We start from the raw sequence: 27,775 nt of genomic DNA on the forward strand, positions 1-27,775 counted from the left end.
CCCAAGTTGTTCGGGTGTTGCGGCGGTTGGTTTTTTATTTGTTGGGAAATTAATACGGGTCACAGCAGCTCAGGTGCCAGGTATAGAGGACCTAATAGCGGATTTCCTTTCCTGTTTCAGTGAGATTGTTTCCGGGATTTTGCGGTAGTGGCGGACGGCAGCAGCTTGTAGTCCCCTGCGCAGCTTTGGAGCGTGGTCTTCAAGCAGCAAGACCACGGATTCAGGCAGTTTGACTGGTACCACGTGGGCGGCGTATTAGGCCACATGGGTTCCTGGGAGTGGTGGTTGGGTGGTGGCATGATGAATGAGGATTCCCAGTTAGGACTGTTCCTGGGAAATCGGGGGAGTGGCGATAACAGGTTGGTCTTCCACGAAGTTGAGTCATTTGATTACAGGGTTGGCATTTGGTTTCTGGTTGCGAGGTGTACAGGATTGGGAACAAATTTTTGGGTTGTTCAGGCGTTGAAGGGTGTGCATAGGGGCCATAGGTAGACGGCCTGTGTGATTTAGCTTATTGGAATGTTTGGGTAGGGAATTAAGGTATCATTGTTGCGGTTGGCTTTTCGTTGGCGGTTTTTCGGGGCTTGGTGTATTGGCGAATTGGTATTTCCCAGGGTGACGTGCCCCGGGGGCTTGGGTAATAGTGACGTCCTATTTTTGGAGCATGGGGATCGAATTTTGGATCCAGAAATCAAAAATGGATAAAGTGGGGGTAGGCGGGTTCGTTTAGGGAAGGTTATGGCATCAGGTATGTGCCATTGGCAGTGCGTTTTGAGCTTTGCAAAGGTCCACCCGAGTCAGGATGGCCCATTGTTATGTCTCGAGGACGGGTCTTTTTGTCCAGATATTAGTTCATTAGTGTTTTGTGGGCATGTTTGAAATCATTGGGTCTGGTTGGCGAGGTTTGCGTTGCATTCTTTTCGTCTTGGGATGGCAGTGGAAACCTCTGGGTGTGGTCTCCCTGCTAAGACAGTTAAACAGATTGGTCGATGGAAGTCTCAGCGTTGTAAGTCGTGGGTTCGCAATGTTTCAGGGGCAATTGATCGGAAGACTGGTTCTGATGGAGGGGGGGGGTGGGGGGGTGTCATTCTTTGGGGTGGTATTGGAGCTACTTGGTAATTTTGTTAGTGCTTTGTTTTTCAGACACCCCCCCCCCCCCGTTTTTCCAGCCTGGTCTGGATCTTGGGCCATTCTAATGTGTGCTGGGGAACACAGAGAGCGGATACGAGAAGGAACAGGAGACAGCAAAATTTTGTCGGAGGGATAGGGCTCCTGTCAGATGGGTTGGAATCAGGGGTATGGGGTGGAATACGGTGTTGCAGGGGGTGCATAACTATGCTCATTTGGGCAGGCCCCCTGACATTTTGGTTTTACGCGTCGAGGGACCTATTTGGGTGAGCGGCTTTCTCGGACTTTGATAAAGATACTAAGCATGACTTGTTGCGGTTATGGGTGTCTTTTCCAGGCGTGATAATTGTGTGGTGGGACATTGTTCCAAGAAGGGTTTGGGCGGAAAGCATGGTCTGTGGAGAAGCTGAATAAGGTGCGGGTGAAAGTTAATAGGGTTATCTCAAAAAATTTGGGGGCTGCAACGTGGGAGTCGCAGCTCGGCTTTTTGAGCTGGAGCGAGAGGATGACGAATTTTGGTAGGCGGATGGGGTGCATTTGAATGCAGTACGGATTGATTGTGGGCACTTGGATTGCAGGGAGGTATTGAGCGAGCTTTGCTATTGAGGGGGGGTCTCAGGCACTTGAAGGTTATCAAGGTGCCCTCGTTGTGGCAGGTTTTTGGTGGGTCCTTGAAGTTGGTTCTAAATTGGTTCGGGGAACCCATCCGGGTATGGATCCCCTCATTGGCAGAATGGTTGGTCACCTGGTGATTTTTGGGGGATCCCGACGGGGTATGTCGGGGCCCCCGTGGGTGTTTTTGGTGGTTAATGAAGGAATAACCCTTACACTTTGGTGCTCCTGAGCCAGTGTGGGTAACGGCTGGGAGCAATTTGGTTATATGGCTTGGTTATGGGAATCACCAGGGTTTTAGCTTCAAGGACCTTACCACAATGCAAAATTTTACATGTTATGTATTTGTTTAATAAATGGCTGCTATGGCCAAAATTATCCAAAGATAAATTGGTGTCTGAGTGGTTATTAGCAGATAAGGGGGAATTGGAAAAGGGGTGTGTGTGCCTAATTATTATTGGCCGGAATCTACAATTCCAGGGTCAAGAATGGCCGGAGCACTGACCCCCCCCCTCCCCCGGGCATGTGTGGAGGCCAGCATGACACTGATTGGAGTGGAGGTCATGATGTCACGGGTAGGGGAGGGGGAGTAAGTCAGGGTATAGTAAAAAGGTGAAGCTGGGGGAGGAGCGGCACTTTTCCCGCTCTGGGACACCAGTGAGAGTCCCACCCGCCCTCCCTAAAGACTTTGAGTTCGCAATGGGCTGCAAGTTTTGTGGGAGGCGATATGGAAGTTTATCGGGTCGTAGTGGCCTGGTGGCAGGTTTTTGGTGGGTCCTTGAAGTTGGTTCTAAATTGGTTCGGGGAACCCATCCGGGTATGGATCCCCTCATTGGCAGAATGGTTGGTCACCTGGTGATTTTTGGGGGATCCCGACGGGGTATGTCGGGGCCCCCGTGGGTGTTTTTGGTGGTTAATGAAGGAATAACCCTTACACTTTGGTGCTCCTGAGCCAGTGTGGGTAACGGCTGGGAGCAATTTGGTTATATGGCTTGGTTATGGGAATCACCAGGGTTTTAGCTTCAAGGACCTTACCACAATGCAAAATTTTACATGTTATGTATTTGTTTAATAAATGGCTGCTATGGCCAAAATTATCCAAAGATAAATTGGTGTCTGAGTGGTTATTAGCAGATAAGGGGGAATTGGAAAAGGGGTGTGTGTGCCTAATTATTATTGGCCGGAATCTACAATTCCAGGGTCATGTACATTATATGGATCCTGAGCATTGGCAACCACTGACAACCCTCATTTATCTATGCAACAAGAAAAATGGCAGGGTTCAATAGTAAATAAAAATACTTTACGTATTCACCCCGACTACTATTGTCACTACATCTAGGAGTGCTGGCGTTCTTCTCATTTGATGTTCGTGGATGGGGCTTGCATTCTTCTGTAATATACAAATAGCTGCTTATACACTGTGTGCAGAAATATTAGGCAAATGAATATTTTGATCATATGATACTTTTTATACATGTTGCCCTACTCCAAGCTGTATAGGCTTGAGAACCAACTACCAATTAAGTAAATCAGGTGATGTGCATCTCTGTAATGAGATGGGGTGTAGTGTAATGATATCAACACCCTATATAAGGTGTGCTTAATTATTAGGCAACTTCCTTTCCTTTGGCAAAATGGTTCAGAAGAGAGATTTGATGGGCACTGAAAAGTCCAAAATTGTGAGATGTCTTGCAGAGGGATGCAGCAGTCTTGAAATTGCCAAACTTTTCAAGCGTGATCATCGAACAATCAAGCGTTTCATGGCAAATAGCCAACAGGGTCGCAAGAAGCCTGTTGGGCATAAAAGGCGCAAAATAACTGCCCATGAATTGAGGAAAGTAAAGCGTGAAGTTGACAACATGCCATTTGCCACCAGTTTTGCCATATTTCAGAGCTGCAACATTACTGGAGCATCAAAAAGCACAAGGTGTGCCATACTCAGGGACATGGCCAAGGTAAGAAAGGCTGAAAAACGACCACCTTTTGAGCAAGAAACATAAGATAAAACGTCAAGACTGGGCCAAGAAAAATCTTAAGACTGATTTTTCAAAGGTTTTATGGACTGATGAAATGAGAGTGACTCTTGATGGGCCAGATGGATGGGCCAGAGGCTGGATCAGTAAAGGGCAGAGAGCTCCACTCCGACTCAGATGCCAGCAAGGTGGAGGTGGAGTACTGGTATGGGCTGGTATCATCAAAGATGAACTTGTGGGACCTTTTCGGGTTGAGGATAGAGTGAAGCTCAACTCCCAGACCTACTGCCAGTATCTGGAAGACAACTTCTTCAAGCAGTGGTACAGGAAGAAGTCGGTATTATTCAAGAAAAACATGATTTTTATGTAGCACAATGCTCCATCACATGCATCCAACTACGCCACAGCGTGGCTGGCCAGTAAAGGTGTAAAAGATGAAAAATTAATGACATGGCCCCCTTGTTCACCTGATCTGTACCCCATAGAGAACCTGTGGTCCCTCATAAAATGTGAGATCTACAGGGAGGGAAAAAAGTACACCTCTCGGAACAGTGTCTGTGAGGCTGTGGTGACCGCTGCACGCAATGTTGATTGTAAACAGATCAAGCAACTGACAGAATCTATGGATGGTAGGCTGTTGAGTGTCATCATAAAGAAAGTTGGCTATATTGGTTACTAATTTTTTGGGGTTTTGTTTGTGCATGTCAGAAATGTCTATTTCTAAATTTTGTGCAGTTATATCGGTTTACTTGGTGAAAATAAACAAGTGAGATGGGAATATATTTGGGTTTTATTAAGTTGCCTAATAATTTTGCACAGTAATAGTTACCTGCACAAACAGATATCCTCCTAAGATAGCCAAATAAAAAAACAAACCACTCCAACTTCCAAAAATATTAAGCTTTGATATTTATGAGTCTTTTGGGTTGATTAAGAACATGTTGTTGTTGTTGATCAATAATAAAAAAAATCCTCTAAAATACAACTTGCCTAATAATTCTGCACGTGGTGTATTCTTCATCTGCAAGACCAACAGCCTAAAAAAACCCATAAATAGCTCAAATAGCTTAATACAAAATTTTTTTAGGGAGATTGTTAATCGGTTACCATTAATTATTTGCAGGTTTATGGGGTCTTGTGAACAATGCTGGATTTGGATTTGCATTCGGTCCCAATATGTGGACAACAAGAGAAGATTTTGCTAAAGTATTGAACATAAATCTTGTGGGACTATTTGATGTGACCGTGAACTTGTTACCTTTAGTCATTAAGGCGAGGGGACGAATTGTCAATGTTTCCAGCTGTGGCGGAAGACTGCCAGTAGTTGGGGGAGGATATTGCCCATCTAAGGCTGGTGTCGAATCTTTCTCAGATACTCTCAGGTAAGAAAAATCCAAGTTCCTCTGCTTTGCAGTGAAGACAAAATAAAAAATATAACGAACATATGAAATGTGAGACGGGTATCCAAAAACTTTAAAAACTATAAAATGCTCAATCTGGCAAAGCCCCCACTTTTTCAGGACATCATACTAAGCATACTAAGCCAGTTATGACTTTTTCAATGTCTGAGAAAGGCACAAATATAAAAGATGAAGGCTAATATATATATACATTTTTAGGTGTCCCACATAGTAAAGAAGTTGCCACTACTAGGACAACCCTTTCTCTTTCCCCATGTTTGAGCCCATTATTATCACCTCCCATTCCGGTGCCATTCAGCGGTGTCGGTGCCCATGGTCTTTTTTTATTTAAGAAGTTGGAGGACACTTATTCAACACACATACAGACTTAAAGATGTTGTCCATTACTGGACAACCACATCAATGGTGCTTTATAAAGTAAAAAAAAGAAATAAATGTATATTTATCCCCCCAGACTGGCACCTTTGCTATGCTCTCAGCATTGTGTCCCCTCCTTGATTGTGATTTCATGCGACCCCCGCTCCTCCCACTCACCGCCAACTTCTCTTCCCAGCTTCAGTAATGAGTAATCAACAGGAAGTGAGAGCTATGGCTGAACACTCACTTCCTGTTAATTACTTATACTATCCAAAGGCAGGTAAAGAGAGAAGCCAGCAGTGATTGGGTGCAGGGTAACATAACAACCTCAAGTGAGCCTCAAGTGAGTGAGTATAATTTTTTATTTTAATGGGGTAAAACATGGGAATGAAAAGTGGTTTTCCAAGTAGTGGACAACCCCTGCAATGGCTCACTTAGAGGTTCGTGTGGCCTATATGTTTTGTATCCATTTTTGGGGTACAGATGTACCAATTATAATCTATAATGTTCATGTTTTACAATGGACGATGTGTCCATGCAAAACTCAGAGATGTCCATTTTTATGGCTGCATGGATGAAAAGGGCCAATGCAAGTCAATGAGTCTGTGTGCTGTAATGAGCTAAAAAGAAATAGGTCCTTATCCAGGGATTAAGAGGGAAAATATGGGAGAATGCTCACCTAGAACGGTATATAAGAGATGATATATGGGTACGAGCTGCTGCGGGTCCATGGGCGCCACGAGCTGGATTACATGCAATGTGTGGGAAGAATTGTGATAACCCTGCGCTGCTGCTGTGTTGGTTGATCACTCAAATATTTTATTAAGAATATAATGTTCATACACAGCTCATTCACTATTTTTGCTTTTATTTTTTGTTCTCACTTTCTGTCCACTAAACATATGGTTCAAAGGCCCTTTCCATATACCATCAACATTCTCCTCTTCTTTTTATAGGTTTGAGATCCTTCAGACAAGCACACAATTTTTAATCTTTTTATCTCTTATTGGGTTTTTATTACATAATAATTGTCAAATAAACTTTTTTATGGTAATTAGATATAACAGTTTCGCCATAATACTTATAACACCAAGGAGGCCACTGGTGGGGACCCCCTAGGGCAGGAGCCTACTCCAAATAGCATGCATGATAGGAGGACAAAGGAGATCAGGCAACAATGTGCACGTAAAAAATTCAATTTTATTAGATAAAATCGTGTAAAGACAACTGGTACAAAAGACATATGATAAGACAAGTCAAGCCTGAATGTGGAAATATAGAAAAAGTGGTAAAAAATGTGGGCAAACCAATGCCACACAACCTGCCCATATACCATACAGAGGTAAATATGTGTAAGGGCGTCACATTCCACAGTTATGTGGCGTGGTGATTCAGTGACAAGGTGACAGCCCCATGGAGAAAAAAGCAGCAAACGTACAGCGGCGTGCTATATGTCAGAATCTTAAATATAAGAGACAATTATCAGGATATACTTTCTCCATACAGGCACACCATAACAGTGATAGCACCACGCCGCAGGGACACCCAGGCTAGGACAAGGAAGGAAAATGCTATCCCAGCATAAATATGCACAGTGGGTTTATCCCAGCATGGGTGGCCCAGCATTCAGAAAAACAGGGGACGTGAACAATACCTGAGTAGTGTGGCAGGGCAGGCTGTAGAGGCAGGGAGCCTCCTTCTTTATCAAAAGGAGGTGTAAATGCTACGTATATGCACCGTTTTTATTTAGGAGCCAACAAGTGTATGTGATCAACCTGATTGGGATGTGTATACTGCGCGTGCGCCGGCGCCGGAGTACAGAAGGCGGCAGGGAACATGGGGCCTGCTGTGTACGGCGCACGCGCGGGACCACAGGACGCGTCACTATGGTACCGGGGCGCGCGCACCAGTCAGGCTCGCTCCCAGCAGCCGCCCGCAGTCAGCACGCCGAGGGACGCGCAACACCACAGTCAGGTGACCACGAAAGACGTACACTGGCGGTCAGACAATGTGTAAGTATTACAATACATTAGATGAAACAAAGATTGCAATTATTAAGACCACCAATGACACAATGGAGTCAATGTGTAGTAGCAGGGTAATCTTGTCCAAAAGAAGGGAACATAGAAGGGACCTAAAAAGGGCAGAAATAAAATGGAAAAAGTAAATAACAGATAAAAGCAAAACGTTAAAATAAGGAAGCCCACCTTAGACCACTTATACAAACTATATATAACTTGTGCCACACACATCATGTGTGGCACAGAGGACCCGAGAATAATATACTAAGGCAGTGGAGTATAAAAACTCCACTCCACAGTCTATCCAATAAGATATGCATGGATGGAAGTAAAGGAGAAGAAAAACATCATAAGAATGGAGCATAACTCACCACTTCATTTAAACCAAAGGGCACGAGGGTGTTCAGGGAGACAATCCACCTCGACTCCCGCTGGGCGAGAATCTTGCGTAGATTGCCGCCCCGAACACCCCCGTGGATGACATCAATGCCCCTGATCTGTAGGGATTTCGGGCTGCAATTATGGACAGCTCTAAAGTGGCGGGGCAATGTTTTCAGCAAAGTGGTGTCCTCCACTGAGGCAGCCGCAAGAATGTCTCTCACGTGCTCCCTGACCCTAATGCGGAGCTCACGGGAGGTGAGTCCGACATAGATCAGGGAGCACGAGCATGTGGCATAATAAACCACATGTGTGGTACTGCATGTAATATAATCATTGATGGAGAACACCTTTTTACCATCCGAAGAGGCAAATGTAGGTGCCCTGATGATATTGCCACATGCGGCACAATGGCCGCATGGGAAGCAGCCACGGAGGGGACCCCTAGACCCAAAAGGATTTTGTCTGGGGGGAATATAGTGGCTCCTGACCAGAAGATCCCCCAGGTTCTTCGCCCGTCTAGCCGTCATGAGGGGTCTCCTAGGAAGCACTCCGGCCAAGGTAGGCTCGGTAAACAACACCGGCCAGTGCCTCTCAAGGATTCCCCTCATCGTGTCCCATTCATGATTAAATGTCCCAATAAACCGGATCTCACTGTCCATGGTTGGCCGACGTTGTTTGTATTGGAGAAGATGTTCTCTGGGGGTATTTTTTGCACGCAAATAGCCTTTTTTAATACAGCTATTGCTATACCCCCTCGCTCTAAACCTGCACCGGAGATCGGACGACTGGGTTTCAAAGGTGGAAGAAGTAGAGCAGATCCGCTTCATCCTCAAAAACTGTCCGGTCGGGATGGCGCGTATGGTTGACATGGTATGACCCGAGGATGCGCGCAGGAGGGCATTCACCGACGTGTCCTTGCGGAAGACGTCGGTTTGAATGCCCCCCAACGCATCCACATAAATATTAATATCCAAAAAATCGAGCCAGCTGTGTTTTACTGGATCTATATGTCAATTTGATATTAAGAGAATTGGAATTGAGGTCATCCATGAACTGGCTGAGCTGCCCGACAGTGCCCTGCCAAATAATAAAAATATCATCAATGTAGCGGAGCCAGCACTGCACATGGGAGCCCCCCACAGCGCCACCGTCCCCAAACACCAACCTCTCCCAGAAACCCAGAAAGAGGTTGGCAAAGGCGGGCGCGCAGGAAGCCCCCATCGCAGTGCCGCGCCGCTGCAGATAAAAAAGATCTTTAAAAACAAAAAAATTGTGTGTCAGGGCAAAGTCGAGCAGCTCCAGAACCAGGGCAGCCATGGCGCCATCGAGACCGGAGGTTGAGAGGTAGAAGCGGACCGCCTCCAGACCGTCCGCATGTCCGATGCAGGTATAGAGCGACTCCACGTCGGCACAAACCATGAGCATATCTGAATCCATAGAGATGCCATCAAGACGCCTCAGGACGTCCGTGGTATCCTTGACATAGGAGGGTAAGTTTTCAACTAAAGGTTTTAAATAAAAATCAACAAATTTGCAAATTGGTTCGCATAACCCTCCTATGCCGGACACAATCAGACGCCCCGGGGGGTTGAGGGCATCTTTATGGATTTTGGGTAACAGATAAAATGTGGGGACACGTGGACAGCTAGTGAGCAAACCCCGGAGCATCTTCTCGTCAATGATGCCTTTTTGGTGAGCCTGTGTCAAAATTTTCTTTAAGAGAAGGGAAAAAGAAGTGGTGGGATTGTAACTCAAACGTGCATAAGTTGTTTTATCCCTCAGTTGCTTATATGCCTCTCTTTCATATTTATCTACTGGCCAGACCACTATGTTCCCCCCCTTGTCTGCCCCCTTGATTACAATGTCATCATAACTCTGTAGAGAGGTGACCGCCGACCTCTGCCGATGAGTTAAATTATCATGCCTACGTTTTGTAGATACTTTTTTGAGGTCCTCGGTCACCAATCTGAGGAAAATGTCGATGGCCGAGCAAAGAGACATGGGGGGGAAACGCGTGGATCTGGGCCGTAAAAAATCAGAAGACCCACCTGAATTAGAGTTTTGTTCCTCAAGTAGATCTTGTAGATCCTGAAGGGCGCCCCTCTCGGTCTCGTCCAGATCATTATGTTGTTGTCTCCGTGAATATAACTTCTTGAGAAGTAATTTCCGGGCAAATAAATTCGTGTCCTTTAGCGCTAAAAAAAGATCAAAGGAATTGGTCGGACAAAAATTAAGCCCCCTGGAGAGCACATCAAGCTCATCATAAGACAGGACATGTGTTGATAAATTGATTACCTGCAATTTACCCTTATTGTTAATTCCCCCGAGTGGTTTGGAAGGAACGTCAGATGTCTTTTGGCGACTTCGGGTTATAGCACCAGTGGGATTTGCAAGGCTGCGTGTCCTGTCAGATGAGCCCGATGGTGCCTCCTCCAGGGATGACTCTGAAAAAAGTGAAGTTGAACGAGAACGAGAATGAGAGGGGGGCCCTTGTCTTGAGAATTTTCGACCTCGGTTAAACCGATGGCTCCACCTATAGGCTGTCCCCGAAGAGTAATCCTGGGCGTCACGTTGAAACTTTTTTGATTTTAGGTCACAAACTTCTTTTTCCCATTTTTGGGCATCAGCAGCAACTTCTTGGTTAAATTTGTCAAAGGCATCAACTAAGCACAGGCTCTGGATGGTCCTTTCCAGACCCTCCAGTTCAGATTCAAGAGCCTCCAATGCCGTACTGTTGTGTTTAGACAGGAGGTCCATGCATTTAAGGGAGCATGATTGCAAATTGGTCTCCCACTCATTCTTAAATGTATCCTCGACCATGGGGAAGGAAGGGAATACTTGAATCCGGAGTCCCCGGGGTACCCAGGAATTCTCCGTATATTTTATTAGGAAAGCACGGTTCCACCATAGGCGAATCCTCCTCCTATACAACTCCCTGAATCTCTGCATGGAAAGCTGTAAGGATTGATTTTGTATATTAATCGGGTCACTAATAACATTAGAACTTGTGGTCCCACATTCTTGGAAGACTTTATCCACTTGAGTGCGCCACGCCTGGTCGCGTGAGCGGAAATTCATGTTAATTGGCTTAAAAGCTGTGAAAAACACAGAGAGACAAATTAGATATAACAGTTTCGCCATAATACTTATAACACCAAGGAGGCCACTGGTGGGGACCCCCTAGGGCAGGAGCCTACTCCAAATAGCATGCATGATAGGAGGACAAAGGAGATCAGGCAACAATGTGCACGTAAAAAATTCAATTTTATTAGATAAAATCGTGTAAAGACAACTGGTACAAAAGACATATGATAAGACAAGTCAAGCCTGAATGTGGAAATATAGAAAAAGTGGTAAAAAATGTGGGCAAACCAATGCCACACAACCTGCCCATATACCATACAGAGGTAAATATGTGTAAGGGCGTCACATTCCACAGTTATGTGGCGTAGTGATTCAGTGACAAGGTGACAGCCCCATGGAGAAAAAAGCAGCAAACGTACAGCGGCGTGCTATATGTCAGAATCTTAAATATAAGAGACAATTATCAGGATATACTTTCTCCATACAGGCACACCATAACAGTGATAGCACCACGCCGCAGGGACACCCAGGCTAGGACAAGGAAGGAAAATGCTATCCCAGCATAAATATGCACAGTGGGTTTATCCCAGCATGGGTGGCCCAGCATTCAGAAAAACAGGGGACGTGAACAATACCTGAGTAGTGTGGCAGGGCAGGCTGTAGAGGCAGGGAGCCTCCTTCTTTATCAAAAGGAGGTGTAAATGCTACGTATATGCACCGTCTTTATTTAGGAGCCAACAAGTGTATGTGATCAACCTGATTGTGATGTGTACACTGCGCGTGCGCCGGCGCCGGAGTACGGAGGGCGGCAGGGAACATGGGGCCTGCTGTGTACGGCGCACGCGCGGGACCACAGGACGCGTCACTATGGTACCCGGGCGCGCGCACCAGTCAGGCTCGCTCCCAGCAGCCGCCCGCAGTCAGCACGCCGAGGGACGCGCAACACCACAGTCAGGTGACCACGAAAGACGTACACTGGCGGTCAGACAATGTGTAAGTATTACAATACATTAGATGAAACAAAGATTGCAATTATTAAGACCACCAATGACACAATGGAGTCAATGTGTAGTAGCAGGGTAATCTTGTCCAAAAGAAGGGAACATAGAAGGGACCATGGGGCTTTTTCTCCATGGGGCTGTCACCTTGTCACTGAATCACCACGCCACATAACTGTGGAATGTGACGCCCTTACACATATTTACCTCTGTATGGTATATGGGCAGGTTGTGTGGCATTGGTTTGCCCACATTTTTTACCACTTTTTCTATATTTCCACATTCAGGCTTGACTTGTCTTATCATATGTCTTTTGTACCAGTTGTCTTTACACGATTTTATCTAATAAAATTGAATTTTTTACGTGCACATTGTTGCCTGATCTCCTTTGTCCTCCTATCATGCACGTTTTTTATGGTAATGTATGATTATTTTATTTTTACATATACACATAAAAATAATGTTTGGGTTTTTATTTATAATGAACTTTATTGCAATTAGTTTAGTATTTAAAGATGTGAATATGCTGTAAACTTTTATCGTGGCTGGATCCTGAAGAACAAATCCGATGGCTTCAAAACGTGTGGATCAATAAAAAAAAAAAAAAAAATATTTCTTCATCTGTCTTTATTTGAGTGATCAAACAACACAGCAGCAGCACAGGATTATCACAAGTCTTCCTACACATTGTAGATCTATGTGTTGTACGTATTTAACATTGCATAGGATAGGAGAAGCTTTGCAATTTATCTAGCCATGCAAAAAACAGATGATACACTGATGATACAAATGGACACATGGATGATATACTGATGATAAAAATGGACACATGGATGACACACTGATGATAAAAATTAGCACGTGGATGACACACTGATGATAAAAATGGGCACATGGATGACACACTGATGATAAAAATGGGCACATGGATGACACACTGATGATAAAAATGGACACATGGATGACACACTGATGATAAAAATGGACACATGGATGACACACTGATGATACAAATGGACACATGGATGACACACTGATGATAAAAATGGACACATGGATGACACACTGATGATAAAAATGGACACATGGATGACACACTGATGATAAAAATGGGCACATGGATGACACACTGATGATAAAAATGGACACATGGATGACACACTGATGATAAAAATGGGCACATGGATGACACACTGATGATAAAAATGGGCACATGGATGACACACTGATGATAAAAATGGACACATGGATGACACACTGATGATAAAAATGGACACATGGATGACACACTGATGATAAAAATGGACACATGGATGACACACTGATGATAAAAATGGGCACATGGATGACACACTGATGATACAAATGGACACATGGATGACACACTGATGATAAAAATTAGCACGTGGATGACACACTGATGATAAAAATGGGCACATGGATGACACACTGATGATACAAATGGACACATGGATGACACACTGATGATAAAAATGGGCACATGGATGACACACTGATGATACAAATGGACACATGGATGACACACTGATGATAAAAATTAGCACGTGGATGACACACTGATGATAAAAAAGGACACATGGATGACACACTGATGATAAAAATGGGCACATGGATGACACACTGATGATAAAAATGGACACATGGATGACACACTGATGATAAAAATGGGCACATGGATGACACACTGATGATAAAAATGGACACATGGATGACACACTGATGATAAAAATGGGCACATGGATGACACACTGATGATAAAAATGGGCACATGGATGACACACTGATGATAAAAATGGGCACATGGATGACACACTGATGATAAAAATGGACACATGGATGACACACTGATGATAAAAATTAGCACGTGGATGACACACTGATGATAAAAATGGACACATGGATGACACACTGATGATAAAAATGGGCACATGGATGACACACTGATGATAAAAATGGACACATGGATGACACACTGATGATAAAAATGGACACATGGATGACACACTGATGATAAAAATGGACACATGGATGACACACTGATGATACAAATGGGCACATGGGTGACACACTGATGATAAAAATGGACACATGGATGACACACTGATGATACAAATGGGCACATGGGTGACACACTGATGATACAAATGGGCACATGGGTGACACACTGATGATAAAAATGGACACATGGATGACACACTGATGATAAAAATGGACACATGGATGACACACTGATGATAAAAATGGGCACATGGATGACACACTGATGATAAAAATGGGCACATGGATGACACACTGATGATAAAAATGGGCACATGGATGACACACTGATGATAAAAATGGACACATGGATGACACACTGATGATAAAAATGGGCACATGGGTGACACACTGATGATAAAAATGGACACATGGATGACACACTGATGATAAAAATGGGCACATGGATGACACACTGATGATACAAATGGACACATGGATGACACACTGATGATAAAAATTAGCACGTGGATGACACACTGATGATAAAAATGGACACATGGATGACACACTGATGATAAAAATGGGCACATGGATGACACACTGATGATACAAATGGACACATGGATGACACACTGATGATAAAAATGGACACATGGATGACACACTGATGATAAAAATTAGCACGTGGATGACACACTGATGATAAAAATGGACACATGGATGACACACTGATGATAAAAATGGGCACATGGATGACACACTGATGATAAAAATGGACACATGGATGACACACTGATGATAAAAATGGACACATGGATGACACACTGATGATAAAAATGGACACATGGATGACACACTGATGATAAAAATGGACACATGTATGACACACTGATGATAAAAATGGACACATGGATGACACACTGATGATACAAATGGGCACATGGGTGACACACTGATGATAAAAATGGACACATGGATGACACACTGATGATACAAATGGGCACATGGGTGACACACTGATGATACAAATGGGCACATGGGTGACACACTGATGATAAAAATGGACACATGGATGACACACTGATGATAAAAATGGACACATGGATGACACACTGATGATAAAAATGGACACATGGATGACACACTGTTGATAAAAATGGACACATGGATGACACACTGATGATAAAAATGGACACATGGATGACACACTGATGATAAAAATGGGCACATGGATGACACACTGATGATAAAAATGGGCACATGGATGACACACTGATGATAAAAATGGACACATGGATGACACACTGATGATAAAAATGGACACATGGATGACACACTGATGATAAAAATGGACACATGGATGACACACTGATGATAAAAATGGACACATGGATGACACACTGATGATAAAAATGGACACATGGATGACACACTGATGATAAAAATGGGCACATGGATGACACACTGATGATACAAATGGGCACATGGGTGACACACTGATGATAAAAATGGGCACATGGATGACACACTGATGATACAAATGGGCATATGGGTGACACACTGATGATAAAAATGGACACATGGATGACACACTGATGATAAAAATGGACACATGGATGACACACTGATGATAAAAATGGACACATGGATGACACACTGATGATAAAAATGGACACATGGATGACACACTGATGATAAAAATGGGCAAATGGATGACACACTGATGATACAAATGGGCACATGGATGACACACTGATGATACAAATGGGCACATGGGTGACACACTGATGATAAAAATGGGCACATGGATGACACACTGATGATAAAAATGGGCACATGGATGACACAGTGATGATAAAAATGGACACATGGATGACACACTGATGATAAAAATGGACACATGGATGACACACTGATGATAAAAATGGGCACATGGATGACACACTGATGATAAAAATGGACACATGGATGACACACTGATGATAAAAATGGACACATGGATGACACACTGATGATACAAATGGGCACATGGGTGACACACTGATGATAAAAATGGGCACATGGATGACACACTGATGATACAAATGGGCACATGGGTGACACACTGATGATAAAAATGGACACATGGATGACACACTGATGATAAAAATGGACACATGGATGACACACTGATGATAAAAATGGACACATGGATGACACACTGATGATAAAAATGGACACATGGATGACACACTGATGATAAAAATGGACACATGGATGACACACTGATGATAAAAATGGACACATGGATGACACACTGATGATAAAAATGGACACATGGATGACACACTGATGATAAAAATGGACACATGGATGACACACTGATAATAAAAATGGGCACATGGATGACACACTGATGATACAAATGGGCACATGGGTGACACACTGATGATAAAAATGGGCACATGGATGACACACTGATGATACAAATGGGCATATGGGTGACACACTGATGATAAAAATGGACACATGGATGACACACTGATGATAAAAATGGACACATGGATGACACACTGATGATAAAAATGGACACATGGATGACACACTGATGATAAAAATGGACACATGGATGACACACTGATGATAAAAATGGGCAAATGGATGACACACTGATGATACAAATGGGCACATGGATGACACACTGATGATACAAATGGGCACATGGGTGACACACTGATGATAAAAATGGGCACATGGATGACACACTGATGATAAAAATGGGCACATGGATGACACAGTGATGATAAAAATGGACACATGGATGACACACTGATGATAAAAATGGACACATGGATGACACACTGATGATACAAATGGGCACATGGGTGACACACTGATGATAAAAATGGACACATGGATGACACACTGATGATAAAAATGGGCACATGGATGACACACTGATGATACAAATGGGCACATGGGTGACACACTGATGATAAAAATGGGCACATGGATGACACACTGATGATACAAATGGGCACATGGGTGACACACTGATGATAAAAATGGACACATGGATGACACACTGATGATAAAAATGGACACATGGATGACACACTGATGATAAAAATGGACACATGGATGACACACTGATGATAAAAATGGACACATGGATGACACACTGTTGATAAAAATGGACACATGGATGACACACTGATGATAAAAATGGACACATGGATGACACACTGATGATAAAAATGGGCACATGGATGACACACTGATGATAAAAATGGGCACATGGATGACACACTGATGATAAAAATGGACACATGGATGACACACTGATGATAAAAATGGACACATGGATGACACACTGATGATAAAAATGGACACATGGATGACACACTGATGATAAAAATGGACACATGGATGACACACTGATGATAAAAATGGACACATGGATGACACACTGATGATAAAAATGGACACATGGATGACACACTGATGATACAAATGGGCATATGGGTGACACACTGATGATAAAAATGGACACATGGATGACACACTGATGATAAAAATGGGCAAATGGATGACACACTGATGATACAAATGGGCACATGGATGACACACTGATGATACAAATGGGCACATGGGTGACACACTGATGATAAAAATGGGCACATGGATGACACACTGATGATAAAAATGGGCACATGGATGACACAGTGATGATAAAAATGGACACATGGATGACACACTGATGATAAAAATTGACACATGGATGACACACTGATGATAAAAATGGGCACATGGATGACACACTGATGATAAAAATGGACACATGGATGACACACTGATGATAAAAATGGACACATGGATGACACACTGATGATAAAAATGGGCACATGGATGACACACTGATGATAAAAATGGGCACATGGATGACACACTGATGATACAAATGGGCACATGGGTGACACACTGATGATAAAAATGGGCACATGGATGACACACTGATGATACAAATGGGCACATGGGTGACACACTGATGATAAAAATGGACACATGGATGACACACTGATGATAAAAATGGACACATGGATGACACACTGATGATAAAAATGGACACATGGATGACACACTGATGATAAAAATGGACACATGGATGACACACTGATGATAAAAATGGGCAAATGGATGACACACTGATGATACAAATGGGCACATGGATGACACACTGATGATACAAATGGGCACATGGGTGACACACTGATGATAAAAATGGACACATGGATGACACACTGATGATAAAAATGGACACATGGATGACACACTGATGATACAAATGGGCACATGGGTGACACACTGATGATAAAAATGGACACATGGATGACACACCGATGATAAAAATGGACACATGGATGACACACTGATGATAAAAATGGACACATGGATGACACACTGATGATACAAATGGGCACATGGGTGACACACTGATGATAAAAATGGACACATGGATGACACACTGATGATAAAAATGGACACATGGATGACACACTGATGATAAAAATTAGCACGTGGATGACACACTGATGATAAAAATGGACACATGGATGACACACTGATGATACAAATGGGCACATGGGTGACACACTGATGATAAAAATGGACACATGGATGACACACTGATGATAAAAATGGACACAGGGATGACACACTGATGATAAAAATGGACACATGGATGACACACTGATGATAAAAATGGACACATGGATGACACACTGATGATAAAAATGGACACATGGATGACACACTGATGATAAAAATGGACACATGGATGACACACTGATGATAAAAATGGACACATGGATGACACACTGATGATAAAAATGGACACATGGATGACACACTGATGATAAAAATGGGCACATGGATGACACACTGATGATACAAATGGGCACATGGGTGACACACTGATGATAAAAATTGGCACATGGATGACACACTGATGATACAAATGGGCACATGGGTGACACACTGATGATAAAAATGGACACATGGATGACACACTGATGATAAAAATGGGCACATGGATGACACACTGATGATACAAATGGGCACATGGGTGACACACTGATGATAAAAATGGACACATGGATGACACACTGATGATAAAAATGGACACATGGATGACACACTGATGATAAAAATGGACACATGGATGACACACTGATGATAAAAATGGACACATGGATGACACACTGATGATAAAAATGGACACATGGATGACACACTGATGATAAAAATGGACACATGGATGACACACTGATGATAAAAATGGGCACATGGATGACACACTGATGATACAAATGGGCACATGGGTGACACACTGATGATAAAAATTGGCACATGGATGACACACTGATGATACAAATGGGCACATGGGTGACACACTGATGATAAAAATGGACACATGGATGACACACTGATGATAAAAATGGGCACATGGATGACACACTGATGATACAAATGGGCACATGGGTGACACACTGATGATAAAAATGGACACATGGATGACACACTGATGATAAAAATGGACACATGGATGACACACTGATGATAAAAATGGACACATGGATGACACACTGATGATAAAAATGGACACATGGATGACACACTGATGATAAAAATGGGCAAATGGATGACACACTGATGATACAAATGGGCACATGGATGACACACTGATGATACAAATGGGCACATGGGTGACACACTGATGATAAAAATGGGCACATGGATGACACACTGATGATAAAAATGGGCACATGGATGACACAGTGATGATAAAAATGGACACATGGATGACACACTGATGATAAAAATGGACACATGGATGACACACTGATGATAAAAATGGACACATGGATGACACACTGATGATAAAAATGGGCACATGGATGACACACTGATGATAAAAATGGACACATGGATGACACACTGATGATAAAAATGGACACATGGATGACACACTGATGATAAAAATGGACACATGGATGACACACTGATGATAAAAATGGACACATGGATGACACACTGATGATAAAAATGGGCAAATGGATGACACACTGATGATAAAAATGGACACATGGATGACACACTGATGATACAAATGGGCACATGGATGACACACTGATGATACAAATGGGCACATGGGTGACACACTGATGATAAAAATGGGCACATGGATGACACACTGATGATAAAAATGGGCACATGGATGACACACTGATGATAAAAATGGGCACATGGATGACACAGTGATGATAAAAATGGACACATGGATGACACACTGATGATAAAAATGGACACATGGATGACACACTGATGATACAAATGGGCACATGGATGACACACTGATGATAAAAATGGACACATGGATGACACACTGATGATAAAAATGGGCACATGGATGACACAGTGATGATAAAAATGGACACATGGATGACACACTGATGATAAAAATGGACACATGGATGACACACTGATGATAAAAATGGGCACATGGATGACACACTGATGATACAAATGGGCACATGGGTGACACACTGATGATACAAATGGGCACATGGGTGACACACTGATGATAAAAATGGGCACATGGATGACACACTGATGATACAAATGGGCACATGGGTGACACACTGATGATAAAAATGGGCACATGGATGACACACTGATGATAAAAATGGGCACATGGATGACACATTGATGATAAAAATGGGCACATGGATGACACACTGATGATTAAAATGGGCACATGGATGACACAGTGATGATATAAATGAACACGTGGATGACACTCTATTTCCTCCTGGACCGACATTGTTATTCCCAGCATATTCCTCCTCAAGTATACTTTATGTGATATAGATATATATATATATATAGTGTGTATGTATGTATTATACACAACTTTAAATCAGAATGGGAACTACAGTCTTTATAGTCTTTTTGCAGCTTTCTAGTCTTTATTGTCCTTTTTCATTGTTTTCAGCACATGATCATGGGTGCGGCTATCTAGTCTGAGTTACTGCTTTAAACCATGCAAAAGCTACTGTACAGTAAACGGTGGGTGCGCTATGACTACCAATGATTGTCAGTGATGAATCCGGTGGTATCTGCAAGCTAGTGCTAAATTTCATTTTAAGACTGATAATAATGAGATGGCTGCTAAAAAGTGATATCTACAGAACAGAAAGTGTCAGTCTATTGTGAGTCTCAGTGGGTCAATATCAAACTACAAGATTTCAGATTTTCTGTAAATATAGATAGAACAAGTAAAACAAAACAAATAAATCTGAAAAGTAACATTTAGCTTAAAAGGGTCATATTCTGAAGACACATTCCAGTTATTAATCCACAGGGATAGGTCAACTGTTCTCTTAATGTTAATAAAATCGTGTGTCCACTCCTCCCCAACAAAGACTTTTGTTTTAATGCTTTGTAAAAGCTAAAAATTTAGATCTGTGCTGCTGCCATCTGCTATATATCCTCTCTCCAATGTAGAAGAGAGCTTCGAGATTTTGGAGTGAAAGTTTCTATAATTGAACCGGGTGCCTTTAGGACCGGATTGGGTGTGACAGAACCTCACCTGAAGAATCTAGAACGCATGTGGATGAACGTTCCTGCACAAATAAAAGATTGTTTTGGAGAATTATACTACCATCAATGTAAGTCAACATGTTCACAGCTGTAAAAGTGGCATATCTGACAGAAAATAGACCTGACAGTTGGGGTATTTTATGTTAAAGGGAACCTGTCAGGTCCAATATGCAGCCAGAACCATGAGCAGTTCTGGGTGCTTATGGTGCTTATTTCTAATCCCTGCCTAACTGTCCCAGCATATACTAGCATAGATAAAGAGATCTTTAGAAAAAGTATTTCTAAAGATCCTTTATGATATGTTAATGAGTGCAGGAACCAGTCGCAAGGGCATTATTTCCCCTGACTAGTCCGCCCTCTTAGAATGTTAGCATGGCAACAGGGGCGTGCTAACATGCTACTCAATGGCCATTGCCCAGCATCATCAGCGGTTATGTGCGTACCTGTGTCCGTTGTCACCGCCTTAGAGGCCAGGTTTACGCTCAGTGCGTATGATCAGAAGTCCCGGCACATCCAGTCATGCACACTATGAAGCCGGGTGTACGCATTACAGCTTAAGAGAGGTCTAGTGCACATGACTGGAAGTGCCAAGACTTCTGATCATGGACCCATATCTGTGGGCGTGCTAACATCCTAAGAGGGCAGACTAGTCAGGGAAAATAACATCCTTGCGACTAGTCTCTGCACTCATTTGCATATCATAAAGGATCTTTAGAAATACTGTTTCTAAATATCTCTTTATGTACGCTAGTAAATGCTGCGACAATTAGGCAGGGATTAGAAATATGCACCCAGAACTGTTGGTTTTTTTGGTATTAGAGACCTGACAGTTTCCCTTTAAAGTAACTGAACAAATTTCCATCAATACCTTACAGATAATTTCTCTGTTTTACCTTTTCACACAGATGCCCAGAGCTTGGTTACTCTAATTGGCAATGCCAACCCCAAAATCTACCATGTCACAGACTGCATGGAACATGCCATAACTGCTGTTCATCCATGGACAAGATATTCTCCTGGCATAGACTGCAAGTTTTATTACCTACCTGTATCTTACTTACCTACTGTCTTAAGTGATTATCTGCTGTGTCTGTCATCACCCAAACCAGCCCAGGCTGTCATGTAAATATACAGTACCTTTGGTCCTTTTGTTTGCGGTGATTATATGGAACAATATCTTAGACTACGGGTTGAACTAGATGGACTTAGAGTCTCCCTTCAACCTTAAAAACTATGATACTATGATACTATGAATATCGCACTTGTAATTTTCATTCAGGTAATGATTTCCAATCAGTTAATTTTTACCTTTAAAATGTTATGACAATTTTTTTTACTATTGTTCTTAATGTTATCTCTAATAAATACTGTACTAGCAAACCATAAAGACTTGCAAATCTTACATCTCTAAATAACTTTTCAACCCAGCAAATGTAAACAATTTGTGATTTGTTTCATTTTGATTGCTTAAAATGGCGTCCCCTTTTCACACATTACTGAAGATTGCATCAGCTATAGAAGGGCTTCCCCAAAAAGTTTTACAGCTATTCTAGTCCACCAGAAAGTATTATAGCTTGTATAAACGCAGATCCAGGGAATGCAGCAGCTAGAGTTGAGCGAGTACCTAACTATTCGTACTCGCGATACTCATAACGAGTACTGTCTAATACTCGCGTATTCGTTCCAAAGAGCATGTGCAATGCAAGTCAATGGGAAAAAACTCGCAATGTAATGAGTAACCTGAATTCCGCACTATTTGCTACTCGCACGAAAAGTACGGCATTCAGGTTACTCATTACTTTGCGAGTTTTTCCCCATTGACTAAAGGCCCCGTCACACGCAGCGATATCGATAATGATATCGCTAGCGAGCATACCCGCCCCCCATCGTTTATACATCATGGGTAAATCGCTGCCCGTGGCGCACAAAATCGTTAGGAGCCGTCACACGTACTTACCTTCCTAGCGACGTCGATGTTGCCAGCGAACCGCCTCCTTTCTAAGAGGGCGGTTCGTGCGGCATCACAGCGGCGTCACTAAGCGGCCGCCCAATAGAAGTGGAGGGGTGGAGATGAGCGGCCGTAACATCCCGCCCACCTCCTTCCTTCCTCATTGCCGGCGGCCGCAGGTAAGTCGTAGTTCGTCGTTCCCGAGGTGTCACACATAGCGATGTGTGCTGCCTCGGGAACGACGAACAACCTGCGTCTTCAACAATTAACGATTTTATGAAATTGAACGACGTGTCAACGATCAACGATAAGGTGAGTATTTTTGATCGTTAACGGCCGTTCGTTGGTGTCACATGCAACGACGTCGCTAACGATGCCGCATGTGCGCCATGGAATCCGTGACCCCGGCGATATATCGTTAGATACATCGCTGCGTTTGACGGGGCCTTTACATTGCACACGCTATTCGGAATGAAAAAGTGAGTATTAGACAGTATTCATTATGAGTATAGCGAGTACGAATAGTTAGGTAATCGCTCAACTCTAGCAACAGCCATTTTATGGTAACTCTTAATAGTGAGAGGACATCACAGAAAAGATAAGGAGAAAAACAATGAAACAGTAAATAAGCATTACAGATAGAGTTTGTGACAGCACAGCAGTGAAGAACAGTTATTGTCCAGTTACCCATCAATGTTGATGTCACTTTGCTATTAATAAAGCTGCCTTTGCATTAAAGAGCTTAACATTAGTTGGATACATTCCTAGGAAACCTCAGAGGGTTATATACACTACCCACAAAAAGATAGGGATATTTGGCTATTTTGTAAGATGCCAGAGGGTGGTAGTTGTGGGCGAGTTGTTACACCATGGCACCTCACATTGAAAATGGATTGTTGGTTGTGTGTGTTGATGTGACTGTGGTGCATTATACTCAGTGTTTGTGGTATTTTGCTGCCGTTTTCAAATTTTGTCACTCAGGGTCGGCCCCACATGAATCACGGGACATCTAAAGTTCTTTTTTAAAACTTACTTTACTGAACAGTCTTTTCCAACAAACGGTAATACAAGACATGCGCTAAGACAGTTTCTTGCCATCCTTCTTTCCTAGGTTTCAACTCACTTCAGGACTTTCTTTTGGTTTACAGCCGATCTATCTCTGTTTAAGTCTGTCCTTTATACTCTGACCCTTCTGGCTTAGGTCTGAAGTTTCAAACAAGCTTGCTATTTCTTCCCACAGCTGAATGCCTGTATCCCTCATTGGAGGAAAAACAGATGCTCACCCTGGCACCGAAGCCAACACTCTGCTCTCTTCTCAGTCAGAAATCCCTATCTGAATTATAAGATGGAGACTGTCCTTTTTCTCAGCACTAGCTAATCTCCCAAGGACTAATCTTAGCTGCCAACTGTCACATGCCGTGCAGTCTGTTGCTGGGCAACCTATCTTATACCATACCCTATACACATATATTACCTTATGCATCATACCATATTACTATACTTTACTATGCAGATGTGAGAGTGCTGATATTGCTAATACTCCAGCTGCAGTTTCTCCTCCTGTCCACCAGAGGAATGTCTGCTCAGTCCTAGAGGAGGATTCTGTAAGGAGAAAAGGTCAAGAAGTGAGAAGGAGTGAGGGAGAGAGATTGAGAAAGATACTCAAGTGTAGTGGCTCCCATTTGTCTCAGGCCCCTGGACTGCTGGAGACAGCCTGTTAATTGCTGTGTGAAGAAAGGCCACGCATCTAAGTGCCTATGTTCATAGACTGTTGCCAGGAAGAGGCAAAACTGAGATTGAAGTTGATCTGCATTTGAGGCCTTCCTTTGAGACTGTGACTTAAGCCCTGCAGTAATCTTTCTCCATGATTGCTGGTGCTATAGAGGACTGTTGCGGAGTCGGATGCAGAGCAGATATCCTTTTGCCCAGAGACCTTCCTGGATAAATACGGGGTAACAGTGAGTCCTGAGCTCAGGCCTAGCCTATATCTTTTTGTTTTTGAGGACAAGTGTGCACACTGACTCAATAGTGGTTTTGGCACCAGACCAGGTCTAATATATACCACACAGCCGCTATTTCTGCAGTACTGTGTGTATCTCTGCTACCAAGTGGTATTTTCCTGTGTTGCTATGTGTGGGGGAAGGGCGGGAAATTAGAGTTTCTGTTAAGATTGTTAATTGGTGTGCTGGTCCAGGGACTGCTCCTTAATACACCCAATGATTTACACCTATTGCTTCCAGAAGTTCTTGGCTAGTTAAATTGTTTCTGCTTATTCCTGTCCCACTGGAATCAGTCTCTGGCTCAGCATGCTATTCCTGGTTTGGTAACTGGGTGTTTGTACATTTATTGGTGTCTATATTTATATTAATGTTCACCTCCTGTTTCCTTACCGAGGTATAAAGAGTTTGCAGTTAAACTTAGTCTGATCTCGCTCCTTGTTTTGTGACCCACTGTATCCTGGAAGTAACCTCTTGGTATCACACAGAAACATATTACACTTTTCATCACATTACACATTGTATCAACATTCTGTACAGCAGGGATTTTACTTCCTCTTACAATTGGGTGAAATTTCAGCATGATCCTAAAATGACCTCTAACCTTTTCAGGTAAACTTAATGTGACCTTCTCTAAACTTTTGAATGCACATGTCCAACTGTTCAATGTTTCAGTACTTTTTGCACAACTTGCTGTTCTCTACCAAGGTGCTTGATGGCAAAATTCACAACTGGTGTTTGATTCATGAATCACCCAATAAATTTCGGGGTTCTATTAGAATTGTATTTAAACAGTCCTCCTCATCATGATGTCCATATTTCAACATCATGAGACCAAGATGACATCTAACAATTGATCAACAGTACGTCACCATTGCAACACATCAAGCAGGATGTTCTATGATGGAAGTGGCCACTGAGCTGAGATTGTCACAGAGTGTCATCAGCAGGGTGAAATAGAGATACAGAGAGACTGGAAGAGTCACAGAAAGGCATAGAAGTGGAAACCATTGGCCAAATCCCACACTGAAGACCACTTCATTGCGAACAATGCAATTCAGAAATGGATGATGAATGCCACACAACTCCATTCAAATTAAGGAAGGTGGGAGGCACCCGAGTGTCACATTAGACCATTAAAAACCATTTACATCAGCATAGTCTGCATGCTAGTGATCTGCAGGGGTACCTGATCATACCACCTGGCACTGGAGCATCTATGCTCTGCGGGACCAGTAGACCTCAGTGCTGTTCACCGATAAAAGTTGATTCAAGCATAGCAGAAATGCAGAAATGATGGCTTCTACAATGTTGGAGACATCAAAGAGAGTTCTATGCATCAGCCACTGTTGTCACCAGATGAGCCTTTAGTGGTGGTGATGTTATAGTGTGGGCAGGTGTGTCTATTCAATACAGAACTGCCCTACACTTTGTGAATGGTACAATGACGAGACCCTACTATTTGAATAACATTATTAATCCAATCATTGTGCCTTTGCAAGAGCAGCACAAGCCTAATTTCATTTTCATGGACAAGAATGCTCCAGGTTACCAAGGTTGCATAATTAGGAATGGCTGCTGGACACTGGGGTTCATCAAATGGAGTGGAATGCACTTTCTCTAGACCTGAATATGATAGACAAACTACGGGATCAGCTGAGTCACCGTCTAGAGGCTCGTAACTCTTCACCCCAGAACCTCAATGACCTGAGGGCCGCCTTTCAAGAAGAGTGGGATGCCATTCCTCAGCAGATAATAACTCCACCTGTGAACAGTATGATAGGTCACTGTCAAGCTGTAATTGATGCTCAAGGACACATGACAAGTTATTGAGATATTGACACTCTTTTTGGGAAGGGGGGGGGGGGTTTGTTGGCTTTTGTTTCACTAGCTTGAAATGAGGAAATCATCAATGTATGCTTCTACATAAACGCCCTACTTTCAAAATAAAATATCACTGAAGAGTGAACTGTTTGGGTTATCCATAAATTTCACCTGAAATCCCTAACTTTTAGTCAGTAGTACATGTCTTTTCAAAACAACTGAAGTACATGTAATTACTAATTAGTAGCAAATCAAATTTTGGGAAAAATTGAATTTTTAAAGATTCTGTCATCTATAATTACAAAATGCAGGAAAAAGGCTACGTTCACATTTTTTAATATTATTAAAAAAATGACATAAAAAAACCATTTTTTTTAACAGTAAAC

At 42.7% G+C, this 27,775-nt stretch overlaps 1 protein-coding gene across 1 annotated transcript in view; it reads left to right on the forward strand.

Annotated features, from left to right (window-relative positions):
* The window catches only part of LOC142292010 (retinol dehydrogenase 7-like), a 106,982-nt gene extending 83,775 nt beyond the window's left edge, over nt 1-23,207 (forward strand). Inside the window, exons 3-5 of the mRNA XM_075337048.1 lie at nt 4,840-5,098; nt 21,525-21,688; nt 22,526-23,207. Coding sequence (XP_075193163.1) covers nt 4,840-5,098; nt 21,525-21,688; nt 22,526-22,746 — 644 coding nt within the window. The 3' untranslated portion in view covers nt 22,747-23,207. The remainder of the gene's footprint in view (nt 1-4,839; nt 5,099-21,524; nt 21,689-22,525) is intronic.
* Nucleotides 23,208-27,775: the final 4,568 nt, after the last annotated feature.

Source organism: Anomaloglossus baeobatrachus, chromosome 2 (assembly GCF_048569485.1).
Source record: "Anomaloglossus baeobatrachus isolate aAnoBae1 chromosome 2, aAnoBae1.hap1, whole genome shotgun sequence".
Lineage (NCBI taxonomy): Eukaryota > Metazoa > Chordata > Amphibia > Anura > Aromobatidae > Anomaloglossus > Anomaloglossus baeobatrachus.